The sequence below is a fragment of the Anolis carolinensis genome, chromosome 5 (genome assembly GCF_035594765.1).
Source record: "Anolis carolinensis isolate JA03-04 chromosome 5, rAnoCar3.1.pri, whole genome shotgun sequence".
Lineage (NCBI taxonomy): Eukaryota > Metazoa > Chordata > Lepidosauria > Squamata > Dactyloidae > Anolis > Anolis carolinensis.
In genome coordinates, this window is record NC_085845.1 from 180442952 (window position 1) to 180467110 (window position 24159).

Here is a 24159-nt window from a genome sequence, read left to right on the forward strand (position 1 = left end):
TGTATATACAATATATTATATTATTAAAACTGATATAAAATATTATATTATAAATGAAGGCGGGGGCCAGGTAAATTGCCTTGGAGGGCCGCATCCGGCCCCCGGGCCTTAGTTTGGGGACCCCTGCACTAGAGCTTTCTGGCTAAGGATTTCAAATACCTCTCTCTAAACTGCAAATCCCAAAGGATGGACCACAGCAGTTAGAGTGGAATCACAGAACTGTTAAGTGCCAAAGTCTTCCATGGAATTTTAAAAATCTTTCTATGGCATTGAAACGAATTTGGTGCACTCTCTTTGACTTGAAACATTGCACTATATTCCTCTGCCCGAAAGTATCTTAGAATATAATATTGTATTTTAGTTCTAGTGGTCCCTCCAGGCCAACCTTTCCTCCATCCCAGTGGTCTTTTTTCTTCTTTTTCTTTTTTCTTTGCAGATTCATATGTTATTTGAGTGATTATATTCCTTCTGCTTATGAGATTGTTTTAGTCAATTGTTATGTTTTGTTTTTGTTTTTAATTCTTAGAGCGTTTTATAGTGTTTTCAGTGTTTTATTGTATAATGTTTTATGCTGATTTTATATTGGAAACCGCCCTGAGTCCCTTTCAGGAGAGAGGGCGGTATACAAATAAACTTTTACTTACTTACTTACTTACTTACTTACTTACTCTGCACATAAAAACCTACATTTACTCCTCAACTTCAGACATAAATGACAGGCTGGTTAATTAGAGAATGACTCAACTAGTCTGTCTCACTAAGACCAGTTTTCTTTTCCCTCACTTCTTTATTGTTCTTAGGTCTCTGTAGCTTATGTTATGTGAGTCTGGAATGTCCAAAGGCATCTGTTTTTCCACCCACTAATTTACACTCTGCACACAGCTGGCATCTTGCTAATATAGTCCAGTTGCACTGAGGTTCATCCTCTAATCCACTGTATTAACAGAGGTTGCTCAATGCACAATGTCTAGTAGATTGCTTTTTCCTTATGTAAAAAATATTAATCATGTGAGGAGGAATTGGAGCTAAATATTAAAGTATGGCATTCTCCCAAAAGGCTCCCTGTGAATTGAATTATCTTGTATTTTTTTTTAATATATATTTTATTGATATTATCTCATATTTCATGTTGTGAGTGTATTGCACATTTAATACAAACATTCATACCTACACATCATTTATCTCTTATCACAATTCTCAATCATCTTCCCATCTATATTGTCTACTCACATATCTAATATATCATCATTCTATTCATTCTTTTTTCCCCTCCCCTCCCCCTCCCCTCTCCCACCCCACTCCCTTCCCCCCACCCCTACCCCATACCACAATTCCATTAGAAATTTAATTCCAACCATGAGCACAACTTTTCCCATTTCTGTACAATATTTACATTGGCTTCGCCTCTTTTTATCCAATCTGAATATATTGTCCATTTCTCTTTAACTTTCCTCATTTTATCTTCCTTCTTATCCTCAGAGGTTACATTTGCAATAATTTCTGATTGAACCTGGTCAAACAAATAATTATTCCAATTCACCATATTCCACTTTTTTTCATCTCTCCAGCCCCATGCTATTACTGCCTTCCCTGCAAGAATCATAGCTTTGAAAAGATCTTGGTGTTTTACATCAATCTTATTGTTCCCTAATATCCCCATCAACATTAATTCCATGTTTACTTGGAGTGATATTCTGAATAATTCTTCTATTTTCCCCGTTATTTTCCCCCAAAATGTTTTTACCCTTGGACATTCCCACCACATGTGGGCGTACCATCCCTTGCTTACTCCACAATGCCAACATGTTGAATTTTTGTCCCTGATCATATTTGCTAATTGTGCTGGGGTGCGGTACCATTTCCATATGAATTTCCTTTCCATTTCTTTGTACTTCTCGATTTTAATTTTTGTGGCCTCTCTTTTTAAGTTCTCTATTGTTTGTCTTGTAAGTACCCCCTCTTTTTGCCATCGTTCTTGTAATGTTCTTATGATATATTCCTCATCTTTGGTCATCGCTTTGTATATTACTCCCACCAGCCCTTTCTCTGAAGTCTGTGCTTTCTTAATTATGTGTTCCATCATACTCTCCTTAACTATACATTCTCCATATTTCCCTTGTTTCAGTTTATTATATAGTCCCAATATCTTAATCCAATTTTTATCTCCCATCTTATCTATTATTCTGTTTATGGGGATAAGATGGCCATTCATATCGTATAAATCTTTAATCCTATAGTATCCTTTGGCCCTCATTTCTCTCCACCAGCCGGAATCAAACTCCTTCTCGTAAAGGCTTTCAATTGGGGTCCATTTTGATATTCCTGGCATCCATTTAAATTTCCATTTTTTCCAAATTTTTAATGACAATTTTCTGGGGCCTCTTGTTCTTTTAATACTTGTTTCCAAGTTCCTTGTAAAAATTCCAAAACTTGCCTCTCTCTTATTAACTCCTTCCTCTACCTTAAACCATTTGTCTCTTTTCTCTCTCATATTTTCGAATAATGGTTTTATTTGGAACGCTTCATAATATAGTTCTAAATTTGGGATGCCCCACCCCAGATCTTCCTGGTGTGTAAAGTATATTTTATTTGGTAGTCTTGATTTCTTTTCTCCTAAGATCCATTTCTTGATAGTCCTATTCCAAATATTTAATTGTCCTTGTTTAATTTCCAATGGAAGAACTTGGAATAAGTATAATAATTTAGGTATCAGAAACATTTTAGTTGCTTTTATTTTCCCTAAGGTGCTCAGATTTTTGTTTTTCCAATTTTCCATATTGTTAGAAATTTTCTTCCATGCCTGTTTATAATTAATCTCCACCATCTTTCCCATATTCTTATGTATAATCACTCCCAAATATTTTATTTTCTTCTTACCCATACCCATTTCTGTTATATTATCTATTTCTCTTTTTTCTTTTTTGTTTACATCAAAATACATAATTTCTGATTTCTTTATGTTTACCCCCAATCCTGTATTTTTTTCAAAATCTGTTAATATAATTTTTAATTCTCTAATTCCTATTAAAGGATGGGATAATATTATCATAATGTCATCAGCATAAGTATTCAGCCTAATTTCCCCGCCATCGAATTTAAAGCCTTCTATCCTTACGCTGTTCCTTATTCTGTCTGCCAAGATCTCAATGCCCATTATAAATAGATGTGGCGATAGCGGGCAGCCTTGCCTGACTCCTCTTTGAATGGGGAACTCATCTGACAAGCCCTCATTGATTCTAACCACCGCCTCACTTTCCCTATATAGTTCTCTGATTGCATTTATAAATGCATTTCCTATTCCAAATTTAATCATTGTCTCCCATAGAAATTCATGATTTATTGTATCAAATGCTTTGTATATGTCCAATTTTAAAAATGCTAATTTCTTTCCTTGTCTATGCTCCATTATGTTTATTATATTTCTGATTGGGTGTCCAATTTGCCTCCCTTTCACAAATCCATATTGATCCTCTTTTATCACTTTAGGTAATACTTTTTCCAATCTATTTGCTAAAATTTTTGCGAATATTTTATAGTCTTGGTTTAATAAACTAATTGGTCTATATGAGCCCGTATCTTTTGGGTCTCTCTGTGGTTTCAATATGACTCTTATTTCTGCTTTCCTCCAAGTATTAGGGGCCTTTTCTCCCCTCATTATGTTGTTAAATAATCTTTGCATTTCTGGGCCTAATATTTCTATAAATTCCTTATAAAATTCGGCTGTGAAACCGTCCAGTCCTGGGGATTTAGAATTTTTCAATTTCTTAACCACTTCCTTTATTTCCTGTTCTGTGATTTCCGAATTTAATCTTTGTGTTTCCTCCTCTCCTAACCTTATATTTAAATTTTCCTCCATATGACCTTTATTATCTTCCTTATATAATCCTTGATAAAATGAGGCAAATGCTTCTCTTATTTTAGCAGAGTTACAAGTAATTTTGTTCTCCTGAGTCTTAATAGCCTTAATCTTCTGTTTTTCCTTTCTATTTTTCAGATATTTTGCCAATCTCTTCATAGAGTTAATATTAGATCTATGAATTTCATTTTTAACTAAGTTTTGTCTTTTCCAAATTGAAAAAAAGTCCAATTCATCTAGTTCCTTTCTTAGCATTTCAATCTGGCTCTGTGTTTGAGCCTTAAACTTAATCTGTTGTTGTCCTTGTAGGTTTTTTATCGTCTGAATTTTGTTTTGTCTATCTGCATACCATTTCTTTTTTATTAATCTCTCTTTGAGGATGCAATGTCCTCTGATCACAGCTTTTGCTGCATCCCATATTATGCTTTCTGAGGAAGAACCCCTATTTTCTTGAAAATAATACCCAATTTGCTTGATCATATACTCTCTATCTTCCTTTCTCCCTGTAATTATATTATTATATTTCCATATCTTATTTCTATGTTCTATATTAAACTCTAATTCCATTATTATTGGAGAATGATCTGAGAGCCAAATTCCTTGTGTGTATATATTTCTTATTTCCATCTCATTAGATTCTCTGACCATTATATAATCTATGCGAGTATATTTTTTATACCTATTGGAATAGAATGTAGGATTAGCTTTCTTGTTGGCTATCTCAAATGCGTCTTTTAGTCCCCAGTTTCCTAATTTGTATAAGTTCTGTTGGCTTATATCTAAATTGAAATCCCCTGTTAGAATAATTTCTCCCTCATAGAAATTCTGAAGTTTCTTCAGGATTTTTCTCAAAAAATGTTGCTGACCTTTATTGGGGGAGTATATATTAGCTATGGTAAATTTTTTATTGTCTATTTTAAATTTCAGCATTACATATCTTCCATCTGTATCTATCAGTTGATCCAATATCTCAAAATTAATATTGTTATTCATAAGAATTGCTGTTCCTCTAGCTCTTTTGGTACCTCTAGCTTCAATAACTGTTTGCCAAGTACTAGAATTCAATAATGGGCATTGATCCCGTTTATCTTTGTGCGATTCTTGCAAACAAATTATGCTAGCTCCTTCTGCCTTAGCTAATTTAATTAATCTATACTTTTTTAGATTTGACGACAAGCCATTCACATTCAAAGATATTAACTTGATAATTTTACCCATCACCTTTTACAACGAATTTATTTGTATGCTCATGTGGATTATACTTTATTATGTCTATGTGGTTCCCTCCCCTCCTAGAAAGCGACCTTGTTTTAGGGAGGAATTTCCCTCCCTGTCCCTTCCCATACATTTGACTTGCTGCGTTCCTCTTTCCCCCCTCCCCTCCTTAACATGATTTGTTCTCGTTTACAGATTCAGTGTAGCCCAACATTTGTACATCTTTTTAACATCTACCATTTACTTTTTACACCCCATCTTTTTCAACTTTTGATAGTCTTAAATTTAAAGGCTCTCCCTTGATCGGTCCATGCGAGGCTTTTTTCTATGAAGTGCAGTTCCTTCTTCAGGGCTAGATAAGACTTCCACTGGATCGCGGCTGCTTTGAGTTTCTCCCTCTCGATCTCCCTGCAGCGTGGTGAGTCCAAGGTCATCCAGCATTCTGTCAGCCTCCTCTGCATTCCTTGCCATGAATCTCTTTCCATCCCGAAAGACGATAATGGTAGCTGGATATGCCCACGAAAATCTAATTCCATTCTCAAACAATGTTTTAGCCAATGGATTCATTTCTTTCCTCTGCTGAAGGGTTCCTGCTGAGAAGTCCTGCTTAACCCAGATCTTGCTGCCCCTGAATTGCAAGTCTTTAATTTTCCTTAGTTCTTTGTATACATAGTCTCTAATTTTTTCAGAGGCAAAGGCAATTATCACATCTCTTAGGTGACGATAGTTGCCCATAGGTCTATAAATTCTATGGGCACGTACAATGTCCTCAAGTTTAATGCTTAATTTATTTTCGTTTAGCCAGCTCACCAAAATTTGCTCCAATTCTTCTGGTGTTGCTCGGACCGCATCAGGAATTCCAGCCAGTTTCAAGTTTCTCCGGCGAAACCTGTCATTCAGCTGAGTGAGTTGTCTCTCCATCTCATCAATCCTCGATTGGTTTTCACCAGCCTTTTTCTGTGCTGACTGTGCAGTTTTTTTTACTGCGTGTATTTCCTGTTTCATTTCCTGAAGTTGATTATTAATTTGTTTAATGTCCGATCTGATATTTTTCTCCATATCTTTCAATAATAGTCCCAATTCTTTTAGGCTGCGCGCCATCTTATCTTACCCTCCGGCAGTAGATAGTAGGCGAAGATCTCTGTTCCTCTTCTGGAGTTATAAATCAGTTGTAAATCAGTCCTCCTCCAGGCTTCAGAGTCTCCCTTGTCTGACTTTTATTGCCCAATTAAGTAGATGGCTTTCACTTTGTTTTTTTGCCTTTAGTTGGGCTATAAATTTAAGGTTCTGGGGAGAGGGTTTGTGGAGCGTCTATTCTCTCCGACGCATGCGCAGCAAGCCCCCCATTGAATTATCTTGTAAATAAGACGTGCTGACCCTGCACGCCTTGTCTCAAAAGCAAATGGCTTCTTCCTCATTTCTCCCACTACCATTCTATGCCCAGATCTTGGGAGCACAACAGCACACACACACACACACACACACTGTACCTTTGGAACAAAATAATTAATATTATAGTTGTGAACACAGACCAGCACTGAGCAATGCAGAAAAGGATAAAAGCCATATTTGTTACAATCTCTATTTCGCCTTTGGTTAATGTATTCATGTTTATAAGGTTATACAGATGTATTCATGTTTATAAGGTTAAGAAATTGAAAGTCTTGGAATATTTCCTTTTTTTCTAAATAATTTTTATTTTGAAAGAAAAAAAGTATTTACAATATCATAAAAGAGGAGAAAAGAAAACTCTTGGAACATTTCCGGGTTGAAACTTTGGTTTTGACTTTGACTTATAGTGATCCTTTGAATGAGAGGCCTCCAAGTCACCCTGTTATCAATGATGGTTAAAGTGAAGAACACTGGTGTGCCAGTCAGCCAGTTTCAAGGATAGGAAGGAAGAAGAGTAAAATAATGTTTACATAGGAAGGCCCAGCTAACCTTTCATATCCATGGGTTGTATATAAAGGATTCAACAATTCATGACTTGAAAATATTGGAAAAATATATCTAAAAAGCAAAGCTTGATTTTGCCATTTTACACTATTGTTCATAACAGATTTTGGTTTCCACGTACGTGTGTCTTGGTGTCCTGGAACCAAACACCCGTGGATACCAAGGGCCAGCTGTAGTTCACAATTGGTCACCATGGGAGATTTCATTCCAATTAAAATCCAGAGAATGAATTTTATGAAGTCTGCAGCAGGGAGGAAAATGAATGAATTTTCCCCTCACACACTCTCTGATTCTACCATCAACCTCCCTCTTTTTATTCCCTGTCCCCAGCAGAATTTCTAAACACCTGCAAATTAAATACACATCAAGTATCCATGTCTAGTCTAGCCCTTCAGGACAAAATAGCTTGAGCATATACCACCACCTTGTGGGACTGACCAATATAACAGTTTCATTGATGCTCCAGTGCACATATTATGTCCAGGGAAGTATGATCCTGCACATGGAAACATGTTGCTGTTATTTTCTATCAGGTCAGCTTTAACGTACCACTAGGAATAGAAGAACTTCAAAAGACCTTTAAGACCCTTCCCCTCAGGTCTTGAAAGTGCAAGGGCATTGCTTTCTCGATTGTGTCAATCCATCTATAAGGTTGCCTTCATCTGTTTCCGCTGCTTTCCACTTCAACTGAGTATCATTGTCTTTCCCATCTAACCATGATGTCTCATGCAGGGTGCAAAATATGGTAATTTCCGGTTAATCATTTTGACTTAGTGTGAGCTCAGTCCTCTTAATTTATTCTCAGATTGACCCCCCCCCCCCAGCCATTTTTGTGATTCTTGTTATCGGTTCTGACCTGAACTGTCTAGGGCTTTAAAGGTCATAACTAGCATTTTGAATTGTGCTCAGAAACAGACTGGCAGCTAGTGGAGCTGCACCAAACTCCAAAAATGTGGATGACCTCTCACAGCAGTTTCATATATATGTTAAACAGCATGGGGGACAAAATGGAACCATGAATAACCCCACAGATCAATGGCCAGGGGTTCGAACAGGTGTCCACCAGCACCATCTTCTGGGTACAGTCCTCCAGGAAGGTCTGGAGGCACTGTAAAGCAGTGTCTCCCAGTCACATCCCAGTGAGACAACCCAGAAGGATACCATGGTCAATGACCAAAGCTGTCTCTGTTCTATAGCCAGGCCTGAAACCAGACTGAAATGGATCTAGATAATTGGTTTCGTCCAAAATCCCTGGAGTTGGGAGGGCACCACACACTTCAAGATCTTGCTCAGAAAGGGGAGGTTGGACACTGGCTGATAGTTGTTTCATTATAGTTTAAGTTTCACAACCACACATAGAAATCTGAAGTACAATAGCATGCATGATTCCAAATAACCATCTGCCAACTGTTTCATGATGGTAAAGGCAATGTGAGATTGCTTCTTCACACTATTTTTAATATTTCCTTCAATAATATTTTCTCAATTAATCTGCTAGTCTGGATCAAGTTCCTAAATTAATCTTCAAGGATTAGCTTTCATGAAATGAGTAACTGAAGGGATAGGAGATATCAGTGGATTTGTGACTCTTCTCAGGTTTTACTTTAAGGGTGCTATCCAAAATGCTGAACTCTATCCCAAAAATGAGTTCAACACCTTGGACAGCTCTTTTAAGTTTCAGAGTAAAACCCAGAATGGTCTCAGTGATCTTGGATATCACCAACCACAACTGGAAGAGAAAACAAACTATAGTTCCCTGGATTCTTATGTGGAATCTATGATGGCTAAAGTCATATAACAATTATGTATCTTTACAATGTGCATATGGCATAGTGATTAGACTGTCCAGCTGTTTTAGTTAGGATGCAAAGATTGCTGGTTCCTCTCCTTAAATGCAGTCAACCACTGGCACAGTACATAAGCAGAACTTAAATGTATCATATGGAGCTAATTTGAATCGCAATTTCCACCTACCATGATACTTTGCACACACAAATTTTAGAGTTATGTATTTTGATGATATTCATCTCAAAATCCAACTTTCAAATTCTCAAAATGAATGCACTATAAATGTTTTTGTAAATAATACTTACTACCCATACAGCATCAATTTAGAGGGTTTTAAGAACTTAAACTTCTTAAGACAGGTGGTTATGTTATAATTATGTTTGCTGTATCTCCTGCAACTTACTGTGAAAGTAATCTGATATCAACACATCATAATTGTATCCATACACGGCATGAGATGGTGCTTGACTTGAAGGTCCTCTTTCTATTTCTGTATCACTCTACCTTCTATAGTCAGTTTTTTTAAATAATCTGTGATAATAGTTTATACTAACCTACTAGAGTATTTAAACAAGGTTTTAACCCCCGGGGTGCCAACTAGGGTTTCGCTGAGAGTGGGCAGTGTGAGTTCATTAGCAGATGAAAGATTCATGACAAGGACCTGAAACACACCAACAAAGAGACATTTTAAAGTAATTTATTGGAACTGTTTCTTTATAACTCATGTCAGACATGTGATCAATACAGATAGAGAGGGCCTTATGACATTCTTCATTTACCTTATGTTGCATTATTCCATCTGAAATCCACTCCAGCCATTCTCATGAGATTATCTGATTATTGATTGTTGCCACGTTTGTGCTTTAATACTATAATTTGCACATTTTCCCATCCACATTAATAGTGTCATCACTAATGTATATGCCTTGCCTCTCATTTTATTATTTGTTCATCTAATTTTTTTAAAATTGCAACCATAATAACACAATAACACCATGTCATTACCATTGGCCATGCCATTCCTCACCATTTTTATTCCTTTCTCCTGTAGAGAGAATAGAGACTGTGCATATAGTCTTCTGCATAGTATTTAACAAGATTGTGTCCATAACAATGTCATAACTTTACTACCACGTTCTGCACATGGAAATATATAATTCTGAAAGTCTTCCCCAAAAGTGGAAAATTGTGAAACATTGTGCACATGTAAGTCCACCTCATCTGAAGAAATGCACAAAAAGTCTCAATTTATGGTTAGCAAGAGTCAATGGATTATTTCCCAAAAGCTTTAGTGGATTGCAGACTACCGTATTTTATTTGATTCCTTCAACCATGAATATGGTCACTAAAGTCCCACATCTTAACATTTTAAACATGCAGGTATACTTATGTAGATTTTGTGTGTGTTGAAAGCTAGTAATCAAAAAGCCCTAATATTAATTTCCTCAGCAAGTTAATAAATAATCTGAAACATGACTGTTATATAGAGCACAACTTTATTTGATACACAAAATAAAATCTCAATTAAGCACAAAAATTATTGAAAAACTAAGTCATGGTAAATATATTTTAGCTATAAACAAGACCAGAAGTCTCAACATTTGCATTTGTGCCTTCAACATACTCCTAGGTCTTAATACTGACACAGGAATCATGAGCACAAATACTAGGGATTCAATGCAACAGTCCTTATTTCTGGATAAGCATGCGTACAACAAAGTTATTAATTGGAAATATGCATTAATTAGAATGAAAAGCAATATTACTAAAATCAGAATGCTCTTAATTCTAATAATTTCATTTGATTTTCAGGAATTTTGCAGTGTAATCCTACACTTAAAGGAAAGCTAGTTCACTCTACTCAATACTCTACTCTAGCTTTTTAAAATTTAGTACACTATTTAACTAAGCATGGGATTGTAGCAGCACATTGCATCTTATGCACATCTGTTCAGAAGTAAATTTAATTGAAATGAATGGGACCTACTCCCAGTAAGAAAGGATTGGAGAAGATAGCCTTATACATTTATCTTGAGAAATATGTTCCATTGAATTCAGTGGAGCCTTCTCACTGCAAAACATATATTAAATACATTCTATTTTCATTCCAGTTTTTCCAGAAGGGTTATGAGAATCAGTCTGTATATATTTTCAGAGTTCTAGAGAATCAACATTTCTGTATAAATGTGGTGACTCTTCAGGTATTATTGAACTATAATTCCGATTATCCCTCACCATTTCTTTTCCTGGTTAGGAGAGTTAAAGTCCAACAATATTTGGAGGTTGTAGGTTCCTTCTTCCAAGTGTGGATACAGAATGCACTAGAGTATTTGAATCCTATATGAATGTATAGTGTCTCTGAATAATAGAGTTAAGTTGCTAAACTTTAAGAAGCATGACAGAATGGGATGGTGTTGCTGTTACCCTGCTGTCATTCATGACCCCTCTTGTAGGTGTAATAATAAGAAAACCAACCATTTGCACACTGATACTCATTGTCATCTTGAGCATACTGATCAATAATTTCATCTTTCCCCAGAAAGCAGGATGGACAAAGCTTTTGCAAAAGCACAGCCCCAAACTGATAAGTCAGCTTTCTTCGGATTTTAATGATCTCTCCTGTTTTTCCATAATTCCTCAGTGCTCTGGCCATTTTCTGGTAAGTCATAATCTTCCGGTTTCCCTTGCATTCCCCCCACAGTTCTGCCAATTTCTCCTTGTTTTTGGAAACAAACTGGAAGATGCCATTGGGTTTATCTATCCACTGGATGCAGTTTTCCATGTCTGGGTTGTGAAGAGATTCGTGAAGATATTCAAAGAGGCGCAGCTTTTTGCGGCCTATCAAAAATTAAAGCAAAATAAAAAAAGAAGCCTTGAATGGAATCTGTTTAGAATGGAGCTTGTTCTGAAGTTTCAACATTGCGTGTTAGTTCTACTTTTGTTGTGAAAGATGTGTCAACAGTACACAGTTTATTTATCAATTTGTTGGAAATTTGTTTTATTTATTAGCTGGTTAGTAACTCAAGATAAGTAATGTTCTTACATACTAGTCTAGAAAGCAATAACAGGAAAATTTGACCCCAAAATGTTTTTGCAAGACCTTTAAAGGTCCTCTCGGCAAATGTCTGGCCATGAACAAAAGTATCAGAAAGGTCAAGTGTGGTGCAATGAATTATTCGCATCTGTGGAAGACTGAATTGTAAAAAGCTGTTATTGGTCTTCAATGGGTTAAATAAGAAGTTTCTTTTAAACTACATATCCTAGCCTAACATTACAAAGTGCCAGTACTGTATTCTGGTTCTAAGTAATGGTTGGCCACTGATGTTTTTCACTAGATCTTGTATAGCTACTTCTCTCAAGGGCAACTGAAACTATGTGTTGTCGAAGGCTTTCATGGCCAGGATCACAGGGTTGTTGTGTGTCTTTCGGGCTGTGTGGCCATGTTCCAGAAGCATTCTCTCCTGACGTTTCACCCACATCTATGGCAGGCATCCTCAGAGGATGCCTGCCATAGATGTGGGCGAAACGTCAGGAGAGAATGCTTCTGGAACATGGCCACACAGCCCGAAAGACACACAACAACCCTGCAACTGAAACTGATGCATGGGAGAGAAGTGGTATACAAATGCAAATAATGCTAGGAGTAGGAATAATACTGCACCTTTTGAGATGCATGTCCAGTCTTTTGGACAACTGATGCACAACATTTGAAATCAAAAGAGCCAAGACACTCATTTCATGGAGCTGTTAAAACAGAGCAATAATGAACAGTAGTTCATGACTGTCCTGAGCAATGTTAGGTACTACAGCTAGTTGTAGCATAAAATTGCACTGGAATAATTTTTAAGTAGGAAAAAAATACAGGAGCTTGATGTGGGTAGGGCTTTCTACCATTGGTTAGAATCATAATTATGATCCTCGTCCTCTCTTAAGTCTTAAAATGGTTGACTGAGAATTACATTACCTGGTGGTACATTACCTGTAGCAGTTGTGGCAAGGGCACTATCACATCACCTGCAGATAAGTGATAATACTTCATCTCTAGACTCATTTAGAGTCTACTGTGCAACTGATGCACAGCATTTGAGCACCAAAAGAGATAGACACTAGTTAGGGCTTTAGCACAGCAGGTTAAACCACAAGCTGTAGTAAATCTTGTCAATCAAAAGCTTAATAGTTCAAAGCTCAGGTCAGGGTGAGCTCCTGGCTTTTAGCCCAGCTTCTTCCTACTAGAAGTTTGAAAGCAACATGTGAGTAGATAAATAGGTATCGCTTAAAAGTGAGGAGGAATTTTAAGGCACCCATAAGGAAATGCCAGAAAAATGCCAGCAAGCCGATCAAGAAGGAAGTTTATGAACAAAGCTCTTTGGCAGGGAGATGGAGCAACAACACCCCCGTGGCCGCAACCGAGCATAAGCTTCCAAGATGCCGAAGATGGGAAAAGCCAATCTCTATCTACGTACAATTGTCTGTCTTGTCAGTGTATAAACGGCACTGAATGTTTGCCACATATGTATGTTCTGTGATCCGCCATGAGTCCCCTTCAGGGTGAGAAGGGTGAAATATAAATACTGCATATTTATATAAATATCTATTGAATTGACTACAGTAATTTGTCCATCAAATCAGCTTCTGTATGTGACCTGAGGACAAAGAAAGATAATATCTGGACTTTGCCATTCAGCAGCACATTGCTTTTAGTTGGCCTTGACCACAGACTAAAGAATGTGTGAAATATAAGGAATATCACACTGGAAAGGAAGGGAAATAGATTCAAGACCAAACAGACAGATTAAAAAAGATCAGTTCAGAACTTTGAGAAGCAAATAATGAGTGCCTAACAAGGTGAATAAGCCACAGATTAGAAATGAAGACTGAAAAACCCAACATTAAAACATTCCCCTTACACCAATCAATGCGTTAAGTAATGGTAAAATTGTGTGTGTTCCAAAGTGCACCTGCAAACAATCTAGAATCAGAGCAATGCTGCCCAATATAGCAGTATATCAATATCTTTACAAACCTTTACCACCCTTATGCTGTAAAGGTGTAGCACATATCCCTCGGTTTTGTGGAACAGTCTGCAGGGTGTGGTAGACAGCGCGATCTGGGTAAAAGTTTGCTTCAGTCTTCTTGCAGATATAGGAAGCAGCAGCATAAAAACAGGAAATTAATTAATCTGTCCTGGAGAATTTTACAGTGACAAACAGGGCTGATGACTATTGACTTTATACCTTCTGATATTGACAAGCTGGAACATGTCCAGTGGAGGATGACCAAAATGATTAAAGATTTCGAAACTTTGCCCTGTGAGGAGTGGCTTAGGAGACTGGGTATGTTTAGCCTTGAGAAAAAAGGTCTAAGAGGGGACACAATAGCCTTGTTTAAATATTTGAGATGATGGCATATAGAAAATGGAACAAACTTGTTTCTGTTGCTCCATATATTACGATACGGAGCAAAGAATATAACCTAGAGGGGGGAAAAGAATTCACCCAAACATTAGATAGAATTTGCTGATGGCCAGAGATGTCTCACAGTAGAATGTGCTGCCCCAGCATATGATAGAGTCTCTTTCTTTGGTGGTTCCTAAACAGAGGCCATTTGTCTGTTCCTGCACAATAGGGGGACTAGATGGCCCTTGAGGTCAACCTTTTTTGTGGCCAAACACCACAGGGATAGCAATTTATTTTGTAAACTGGTTGCATCTTTTTGTATACTGTTTTTACATCAAAAGAATACGTAATTGTCTTCTTAATAATGGCAGTCTTAATAATAGCTCTGGATAGCACTGGGGTAGAAAATTGATCATTTGACTGCTCAATCCATCATGGCCTTAAACAGTGAACCACTAACTGTGCAACCTTAATCTGAGGAACTATGTCCTACTATGTGCAGCATGGCTTAGTCCTCCATTTACAGCAGTGGCTCCCAACCAGTGGTCCACAGGAACTAAAATATGGTCCGTGGCCTCACCATTACTATTACAGATGATAACAGCCCAACCAAAAAAAATTTCTTGGTGTCTTTGTTTTTAGGCCTGTTCCTGGGGTTATTTGGGGTGTTGATTCAGAAAATTGCATTGGATAGACCACATCAGCTCTAGATTATTAAATATGGTTTTCTGTAGGTGAACAGATGGCAACTACTGAATGGCATATGTTCTGTATCTGAAACTAGAGCTGATGTGATCTATCCAATCAGCACCCCAGATAACCAAACCAAATCTAAAGTTGACGAAAAACTGATTCATAACCCTCTTGGTACTAATGTTGTAGAGTGGTCCCTGGTCAAAGTGATCTCTGGTCAAAAAAAAAAGGTTGGGAACCACAGATTTACGGGAAAGGAGATTCCACCTGAATATTAGGAAGAACCTCCTGACTGTAATTGCTGTTCAACCGTGGAGCTCACTGCCTCGGGGGAGGTTTTTTCTTTGGAGGATTTTAAGCAGAGGCTGGAGGACCACCTGTTAGGGATACTTTGGCTTTTCCTGCATGGCAAAGGGTTGGGCTACATGTCCCATGTGGTCTATGATTATATAATTTATATACATGAGCTTGCATACTTAGAGACTTCAATAATAACCTTATCATGTGTCATCAGAATCAGTTTCAAGTAATGAAGCTGCTTCACATTTTCCATTTGATACGTGATGGATAGTATTTTTTCAAACCTAACTTGTATTTAGTGATAGAATTTCTACCAGAGCAGCATAATGTATATTAGAAACATATTTTCCCATTTTATATACTGAGTTTCACTTACTATTGTAGTCCTCCAATTGTGTGTTGGTTGTTCTGTTGATGGCTCTTCCAAATAACTTGATTTTTCTTGGAGAGAATGGTGGTGGTATGTCAGACAATTTTCATTGCCTTCTTTTGGAGAAATAAAAATGTATGTGAGTTGAAGAAATGGACGCACAAACATTGAAGATAAGGGGGAAATACCCTGAAAAGGATACTTATAGTCCAAAGGTATCTTTTTGGACTACTTATATATAGTCCAAAAGGATAACTACATCAAGTTCTGCTAAAGCCCCCTTTAGATCTTGCTGCTTGATTTGGGGGAACTGGAGAAAGCTCGCACAGGAATGTTGGTGGCAAGGTCAACAAACACAGTCTTCATAGCACTGAAACTGGATGCAACTACTTTTTTTACCTGCTGCATAATTAAATTCACCATCTGAATCTCGTTGTAACACCTCCAAGGCATCTTCAAGCGCTTGTCCTAATAAGTCTTGATCTGTAAAATCCTGTGGCAACAGATATTTAATTGTTGCAATGAAATGAAGGAAGGGCAAGAAAAGCTTGGCGAAATACTCAATGATTTCTAAAAGTTATTTGTTGTTGCTGAGGTTATGTTTCTATGATATATTATATGCTTTTATGTATTAATTCATTGTAGTTGAAATGTATTTTATGTTGATATATTTTATTGCTGTATTACCAGGCTTGGTCCCTATGTAAGCTGCCCCGAGTCCCTTTGTGAAGATGGGGTGGGATATAAGTATAAAGTTGTTGTTGTTGTTGTTAAAACTGCATAGTCGGCCCTTCACATTTGTGGGTAAACTGAAGTGATTTTATGAAGAATTATGTGGCAAAACTCTTCTCAAAGGAGGGAAATTGTGACCTATTGACTTACCATTTTTTTAAAAGTCCAGCTCTTCAAGCCTGTGTATAAAATCAAAAGAACTTTACTTAGACTTATTGATGAATGTCCCCAATTCTCCATAATCCCAAAATGCTATTTTGAGATTTCTTTGTAAAAAGATCCAACTGAAATCAGAGCAGCGTGTTTCTGAGACCTCATCTACACTGCCAGATAAAATCCAGATTATCTACTTTGAATTGGATTATATGACAGTGTATACTAATATAATCCAGTTCAAAACAGAAAATCTGGATTTTATCTGGTAGTGTAGATGGGACCTGTGAAAACCTGGACAGGACCAGGTTGTTATGATACAGTGGTATCGGTTGAACATCATTAGAAAGACAACCAGAAGCAAGTGCTAAGATACACAGGAAAACCAGATCAATGCTATACTTTGCTGTCTGATGTGAAGCCAAATGGCATCTTATAATCCTAGGATGAAGAACACTCAATGCATTTAAATTCAGACAGTCATAAGTGCCTTTATCTGCTCCCATTCCCTCAAAAACAGCAAGTTTTCATTCACCCAGAGGAGAGAAGAATTGAAGGTGCCCAACAGCATATCCATTTCAGCCAGCCATTATGCCCCATTGATGCAACTGAGCCTGGCATCTCTGGATAGCTGGCAGAGTTGTGGCACTCTGGCAGGGTCTCTTCCTGATGCCTTTCTGAGGGGTGCCTTACTTTCCCCCAATTTGATCTTCTGAGCACGGTTAGGAAGATGGATCTGGCCACCTTAATGAAGTTCTCAGAATGTCTAGCTGGAGTCCAGAATCTCTGGAGCTACGTAGGTAGGAGATGAAAAGGATGGCTGGACCCAGTTACCCAACACTGCTAAGGTCACTACCATTTAAGCAGATAAGTCCACCAGAATACTTGTTGTTCAGATATTAACCTAGTCCCCAACATAGCTTTCAGTCCCTCCTTCCCTAAGTAGCAGCTGCTCCTTTGTGTAGGAATCAAATGACAGCAGTAAATAAGACACTCAAATCTTTTCTGTAATCATTGTGGAAGCACTTACCTAGGAGAAGACACTGCCTTGAAACACACACAGAACCTGATTTGTAGTCAGCATAGGCAAATATGAATTGCTGCTGCAACAACCGACAAGGGGGTTGCATTAAGTAGCAAATTTTGGGGAAGTGTGGTATTTGGGGATTTCTCATTAAAAATAAGATGCAGCACTTTGTGACCTGAGCTTGGTTTTCTTCTTCTTTAAAAAAAAACCCAAAAAAACTTTTCTCCACCTTTCTATGGATAGGGGAGGGGGGGACAGAAAGAAGAAAGGATTCCCTTAACTTTCGAATCAAAGGGCAAGTAAAGAAATGGAAGGGAACAAATGGAAGATGTTGTTTTGATATACAGAAAAGATGATTTGGGTTATATCAGTGGTACAATTCCCATAACCCTAGCAAGCAGACAGTGGTGAAAAATGCTGGGATATGTAGTCAAGACTTTCCAGCTTTTCTATTGGCCCTATTCTTCTGCATTCAATGGCTTCAACCAGGCACACTGAAATTAAACAGATTATGCTTCTCTTAGTATTGGTTTCCAACCCAGAACAACCATCTTCCTCAATATTGCTTCTCTCCAACACTTCTGTATTGCAAGTCCCATTGTCTGTACTGGCTGGGAATGATGGGAGTTCTATTCCATCTGGTTATTGCTGAAAGAAAAGCTTGCTTGCCACTTTTCTATAAATGTGACCCAGTCAAAACAAATTAATTTAAATTCATTTAAATTTTAATGTCTAATTCTGCCATTCAAAGGAGTGGGATTGTGGGGAAAACAATTGTGTTATGGATCGGTTATTTAGAGCAAGACTTCTGTGGTCTGAGACTCAATTTTGTCCTCCTTGCCATTGAAAAAGAAATATTTTCACACTTTTTTTAGACTTGAGGGGACCACACTTTACATAAGACAAGTTTTGAGAAAAAGCACCATTGAAAAGAATGGAATTTACTGGTAAGTAGACACATGATTGTACTGTCAATTGTATATGTGTCAGCAATTTCTTCTTACCTTCTTTCTTGCTTTTTCTTACATGCCTTCCTATTTGGATTATTAGTCTGCAGACTGAAACTAGAATTCTGGTTCAAACTGCATCCATTCAAATTGCATCCATTCCCCCATTTGAAGCAGCTGGACATTTTTGTAGGATGTCCTTGTTTAGTTTAAGGAATTGTTCATGCAGATGCACAATGGGATTTATGATGGGTTACACAACATTGCTATTTGAAGCAAGTATCGTATAGCATAATCAGCATGGAGAGATACACTATGCAACCCTGATGTATGATTTCACCCAGAACACTGTAATTAATTCTTAATTATTGGGTGATGTGAGTCTGTTCTAGAGAGCAGTGGCAGTAGTAGTAATTTTTTGTCATCACACTCTCCAAAGCCTTTTTTTCATTTGGAAAATCAAAATAGGCCATTTGTATATATACATAATTAAGGGTTTGGCCTTGCGTAGTATGCAAAATAGCAATGCAAATGAGAATCCCTTCTGAATGTAAAGTACAAAAATGCTCAAGTTTTGTTTACTTCCATGAATTTTCTACACTTGCAAATTGAGTGAGTGAGCAAATGTTCAGCTTCAACATGTCTTTTTCTTTTCTTTTGTTTATCTTACTAATAATATAATAATAATAATAATAATAATAATAATAATAATAATAATAATAATAATAACTTTATTTTTATATCCCGCCCCATCTCCCCGAAGGGACTTGGGGCGGCTTACATGGGGCCAGGCCCGATAAAACAAACAAAACAGTAACAAAGCAATAAAACAATTATCCCAGTAAAAAAACATCAACTAACAATGACAAGGTTCAGAAATGAAACTGTGGAGATATATACAATCTGAGTTTATGGGAGAATGTGAGCTGAAACTCACCTTCTGACTGGACCAATCTGCAGAAGGAAGGAGGTGTAGGAACTATGTGCCTAAATGCCTACCAGCTTGTGTGAATCACATGGCTGATGAGAAACATCAGTATCAACTCATTCCATAGGTTCAGTCACTTGTAAGGTGAGCCGATATGATTTAAAGATGTCTCAGAATTACTGAGCAGTAAGTCAGACTGCGTTCAATGGAGGTCCCTTCTACACTGCTGAATAAAATCCAGATTATCTGCTTTGAAGTGGAGTTTATGGCAGTGTAGACTCAGATAATCCATTTCAAAGCAGATAATGTGGATTATATGGCAGTGTAGAAGGGGCATGAGTCTATGACAAAATAGTGTAATGCTGAGAAGGACTCTAGGCTCAGGCCCCTTCTACGCTGCCATATAAATCCAGATTATTTGCTTTGAACTGGATTATATGACTGTGTATGTCAGAGTTTTTACATTATATCATTTCTTAAGTGACAACAAGTAAGTGTAAGGATCAGGGCCAACAAGCATTAAGAGTCAAACCACCTGGCTAGCATTGAGCAATCTACAGCCAGGGTGGAGTAGCTGTAAGTGTACTAAAGAAGCACAAGCTTCTCTGGTGTTGTTGATGTTGTTGCTGTGTGCTGTTGAGATGAAGCTGCCTCAGACCCCTTCTACACTGCCATATAAAATCCAGGTTGTCTACTTTGAACTGGATTATATGACAGTGTAGACTCATAATCCAGTTCAAAGCAATGTGGATTATCTTCTTTGGATTATATGACAGTCTAGAAGGAGCCTCAGCAGAACAGCAAAAGACAAGAGCTTACGCCCCTTCCACACAGCTGAATAAAATCCCACATTTTCTGCTTTGAACTGGAATATATGATGGTATACACTAAGATAACCCAGTTCAAAGCAGATATTGTGGGATTTTCTGCCTTGATATTCTGTGTTATATGTCTGTGTGGAAGGGCCTATAGTCAATTCAAGAAGAATCTAAAATAAGCTGCAAACCTCTCTCTATTAAGACATGCTTCTGGCCTTTTTTGAATACCTGGGTGTGAAAATGATGACTTAACTATGGGTCATATAAAAATCCATAATGTTGGCTCCAAAGTATCCCTTCGACTTGCACACAAGGTTGACTTATACATGAATACATATGGTACGTCTTAGGCAATTGCTTCCTTGGCCCCATATAACCCAAGGCAGTGCCCTCTCTTGGGAAGTCCCATTGAAAACCGCAACAACAGGGAACAGATCTGCACATACCAAAATTTCAACAAAATGTATTACTTTTCTTTAAAGATGCTGAGTGCACTTTTTCCTAGACAAAAGAAAAAAATCTACCTAGGCAAGCATATTTGGGGTTAAGAATTGATTAGTCTTTTGAAGGACTTCCCTTATTTGGTTGAAGGACTGCATTAAATGGCGTAGGGCCCTTCCAGACAAGCGCTATATCCCAGGATTTCTGTTTATCCCAGATTATCCGGCAGTGCGAACTCATACAATCCAGTTTAAAGAAGAAAACCTGGGGTCAGATCCTGGGATATAGGATCTGTCTGGAAGAGCCCATAGTTGGCTGAAAGTAAAGATCTCTATTCTTTGGATTTCATATAAATCCACGAAGAAGTAATGAACAAGGAAACAAATTAATTATTTGCATTAATAGAGACAAGGGAGCTTTATAGTACAATAATGCATGTTGTGTGCATTAAGTAGAGCATCAGGATATCAGTCAATTAATCCAGTGTTTTCCAACCATTGTTCCTCCATGGGTTTAAGGCCCCTTCTACGCTGCCATATAAAATCCAGATCATCTGCTTTTAAATTGATTATATGGCAGTGTAGACTCAGGCTGGATCTACACTGTCATATAATCCAGATCAAAGCAGATAATTCAGATTATTTGCTTTGAACTGGATTTTATGAATCTACACTGCCATATAATCCAGTTTATAGCAGATAATTTGGATTTTATATGTCAGTGTAGATAGGGCCTCGTATAATCCAGTTCAAAGCAGATAATGTGGATTATCTGCTTTGATCATCTGGATTATATGGCAATATAGAATGGGCCTAAGGCATAAATTGTTACCTTGAGTTGACATGAGTATATAAATATAGATAGTATGTGCTTTCACGTCACTTAATAAGTTCTTTCATGGAAGAAGGTCTTATTGTTCCTGCTGATTTTTTAAGCATAGTAAGTTTTTAAACATTTATATTATCAGCAGCTCTAATATGCTTCATTGCACAACACATTTCTACAGTGGTCTCCAACTTGTGTCTAAACAGAAGCAAGTTCCATTGAGTTCAGTGTAACTGACACTCAGGTGAGTAATTTGGAGTGATAACTAGATAATAAAATTAGATAGTCATTTCCACAATGTGTAGTAGAACTGGGGAGTTACTTTTAGAATGCAAATGGCCATGCTGGTTGCAAGATGCTGAGAGCTTTATTCCAAAAAATTATGGGAATAGAAGTACTGTATTAACAAAAAATGTCAAGCTCAAGAGTTTGCTACTCATCTGCTACTACCATAAATAGCTTACCTAATCTTGAGCAAAACCAAAGTGAAAGGAAAATGGGAAACAATTGATTTAGGATATATCAACAAATTCCAGCTCATTAGTAGAACAAAATCAATAATTTATTAGTACCATACTTCAAGTTTTGGGCAGCAGCTAACTTGTTTCTAAGATGAATCCTTAAAATATATTGTTACCTCTTTTTCTAGAGATTCACTATGTACTGTGGCAGGGCTTAAGAAATATATAAAGTTCCTTTAATCTTCCAACCGGCATCGCCACTGGCCGGTTAACAAATTATAAATATATTTTTACACCCTTTTCAAAGTATATGTCCTCTTTTAACCATTTACAGAAGAATAAACATCAGATGAAAGGAACAACGGCACTTCCTCAGGAGGTTATCTACTACAAAAATGTGTGATGATAAAACATTTCTAGTTAAATAAATAGCCTGCTGCCAGCAAAACCCAAAAACAGTCATGCTAAAGAAATGCAAGGGGAGTAGAAAAAAACATACTTTAAGAAGGTTAATTTGACCTCCATTCTTCATCTTCAAAGAAGAGCAAACCTAGAGATCATTATATTTGGTTAAGGAAGACAATCAAAGAAAACATTGGGAACTCTGTGGTCTTCGAGATGTTATTGGACTGCAAATCCCAGCAACCTTAGCCAGCATAGCAAATGACCAGGGATGCTGGAGATTGCAGTCTAGCACCATCGAGAAGAGTGCATGGTTCTGATTTAAAAGGAAAGAAGTCATGTTACATCTGAAGGGTAATGGTTTGATTACATATCATCCAATTCTGAGGACAGAGTGGTGGCATATATATGGCCTAGAAATAAGGAAATGGAAAAAGTTAATAGGGCATGCTTGAGCAATTCTTCTACAGGCAGTTCTGCTAAATATAATAAGTCTTTGAGCCATTCTTCATAATACGTTACAGCCCATATGTTTTGGACTATACCTCCCATTATCCTAAGAGGGACTGCCGTCCAACATCATCTGAAGGCCACACATTCCATACTGGCTTTACAAGGTAGTTACTGGAAGAATGAATAAAATGCCCTTTCAATCATCTTTCTTAATATCTGGCTGAATTTTTTTTTGCTGATTGTAGTTTTCCTAATCTTTCCCTTCCACAGAAATGGTAGACTTTCAGTTTTATTTGTTATGATTTCACCTACATTTTCACAATTTTGTATCCACTCTTTTGCATCTGATTGCTCCAAGTTTCCATCGCTTCCTCCTCCTTTTGTGTCCTTTTTCCCATTGATCATGTGCTGCATCTAGGCATTTCCTTTATTTCACAGATAAAAATGTTGACATTTTTTTTCTTTAAAAAGAGTTTGTGATTTTTGTTGTTTTAATTGTATTATGTCATGGTTTAGTTGAGCTCTGGGTTTGCATCAAAAGAGCAAGCTGTAAATAAACATTTCTTTTATTGGTGAAATCAGAGCTTAGGAATTGTAAGTTGTCTGTAATAATGTTACCTTGTTATACTTTGAAGTATAGGGTATAGTATTAGTTAGACCTATTTTTAATAGTAACTCTCAAGCAAACAGAAGCTATATGTATCCTGATTCTGCCAATCCCCAAGGGTGCCAGTTAATGGAGAATCTATTGTATAAGTTCTTGGAGTATATTGGTTAAATTGTTAACTGGAAGGGACAATTGATAAAAATGGACATTTTGATCCCATTCACTTTCAGGGTGTGGAGGTTCAAGGGTAAGAGGGAGTTTTGCTGTAGCTTTGGGGAAGGCATTGTTCCCAAAATTATTTTGGTAGCAACTTGGGGCTTTGGAAGAGTGATGGGAAGATTAGGAGCTGCAAAGGCTGTATTCATTTTTCCAAGGCTTATGGCTCAGAAGTTGGAGTTGAGACCTGAAGAATGACAAGTCCAGCAACTCAAACTAACAAGGTTTGATTAAGAGATCATCTACACTGTCAAATTAATGCAGTTTAATTGCCATGGCTCAATGCTATGGAATCCTGGGAGTTATAGTTTGATGAGCCCCTGGCTTTCTTTGGCAGAGAAGGCTAAAGAAATCATAAAACTACAACTTCCAGAATTTCATAGCATTGAGTCAGTGGAGTCAAACTGCATTAATTTGACAGTGTAGATGCACCTCAAGTTATTCCCATCAGACACATGCAAGAGAATAGGCAGCAATCCTAATAAACCCATTTGGAGCATATATACACTGCAGCTTCTGTTGAATGGTTTTTGTTGCTAAGAACAATCTTTGGTCTTGTCTGCAATGTTATCAAA

At 37.3% G+C, this 24159-nt stretch overlaps 1 protein-coding gene and 1 long non-coding RNA gene across 4 annotated transcripts; one reads left to right on the forward strand and one right to left on the reverse strand.

The window, feature by feature from the left end:
* Positions 1 to 10292: 10292 nt before the first annotated feature.
* spic (Spi-C transcription factor) lies at positions 10293 to 19448 on the reverse strand. Of its 3 annotated transcripts, none has more exons than XM_003220924.3 (6): positions 19371 to 19448; positions 16457 to 16485; positions 15974 to 16067; positions 15581 to 15690; positions 13839 to 13947; positions 10293 to 11653 (listed from the first exon to the last, which is right to left on the reverse strand). In XM_003220924.3, exons 2-6 carry the CDS (start codon positions 16457 to 16459, stop codon positions 11247 to 11249), a joined length of 723 nt encoding a protein of 240 aa, XP_003220972.1. In that variant the 5' UTR covers positions 16460 to 16485; positions 19371 to 19448; the 3' UTR covers positions 10293 to 11246. The 3 variants fall into 3 exon arrangements, with proteins under 3 accessions (XP_003220972.1, XP_016849134.2, XP_008108760.2); XM_016993645.2 differs by lacking the exon at positions 19371 to 19448 and adding an exon at positions 17490 to 17604 and having other exon boundaries at positions 13839 to 13944; XM_008110553.2 differs by lacking the exon at positions 19371 to 19448 and adding an exon at positions 17490 to 17604.
* On the forward strand, positions 18258 to 22966 carry LOC134299646 (uncharacterized). Its single transcript, XR_010006885.1, has 2 exons — positions 18258 to 18433; positions 21627 to 22966. It is a non-coding gene; the product is annotated as an uncharacterized LOC134299646 (long non-coding RNA).
* The last annotated feature ends 1193 nt before the right edge of the window (positions 22967 to 24159 follow it).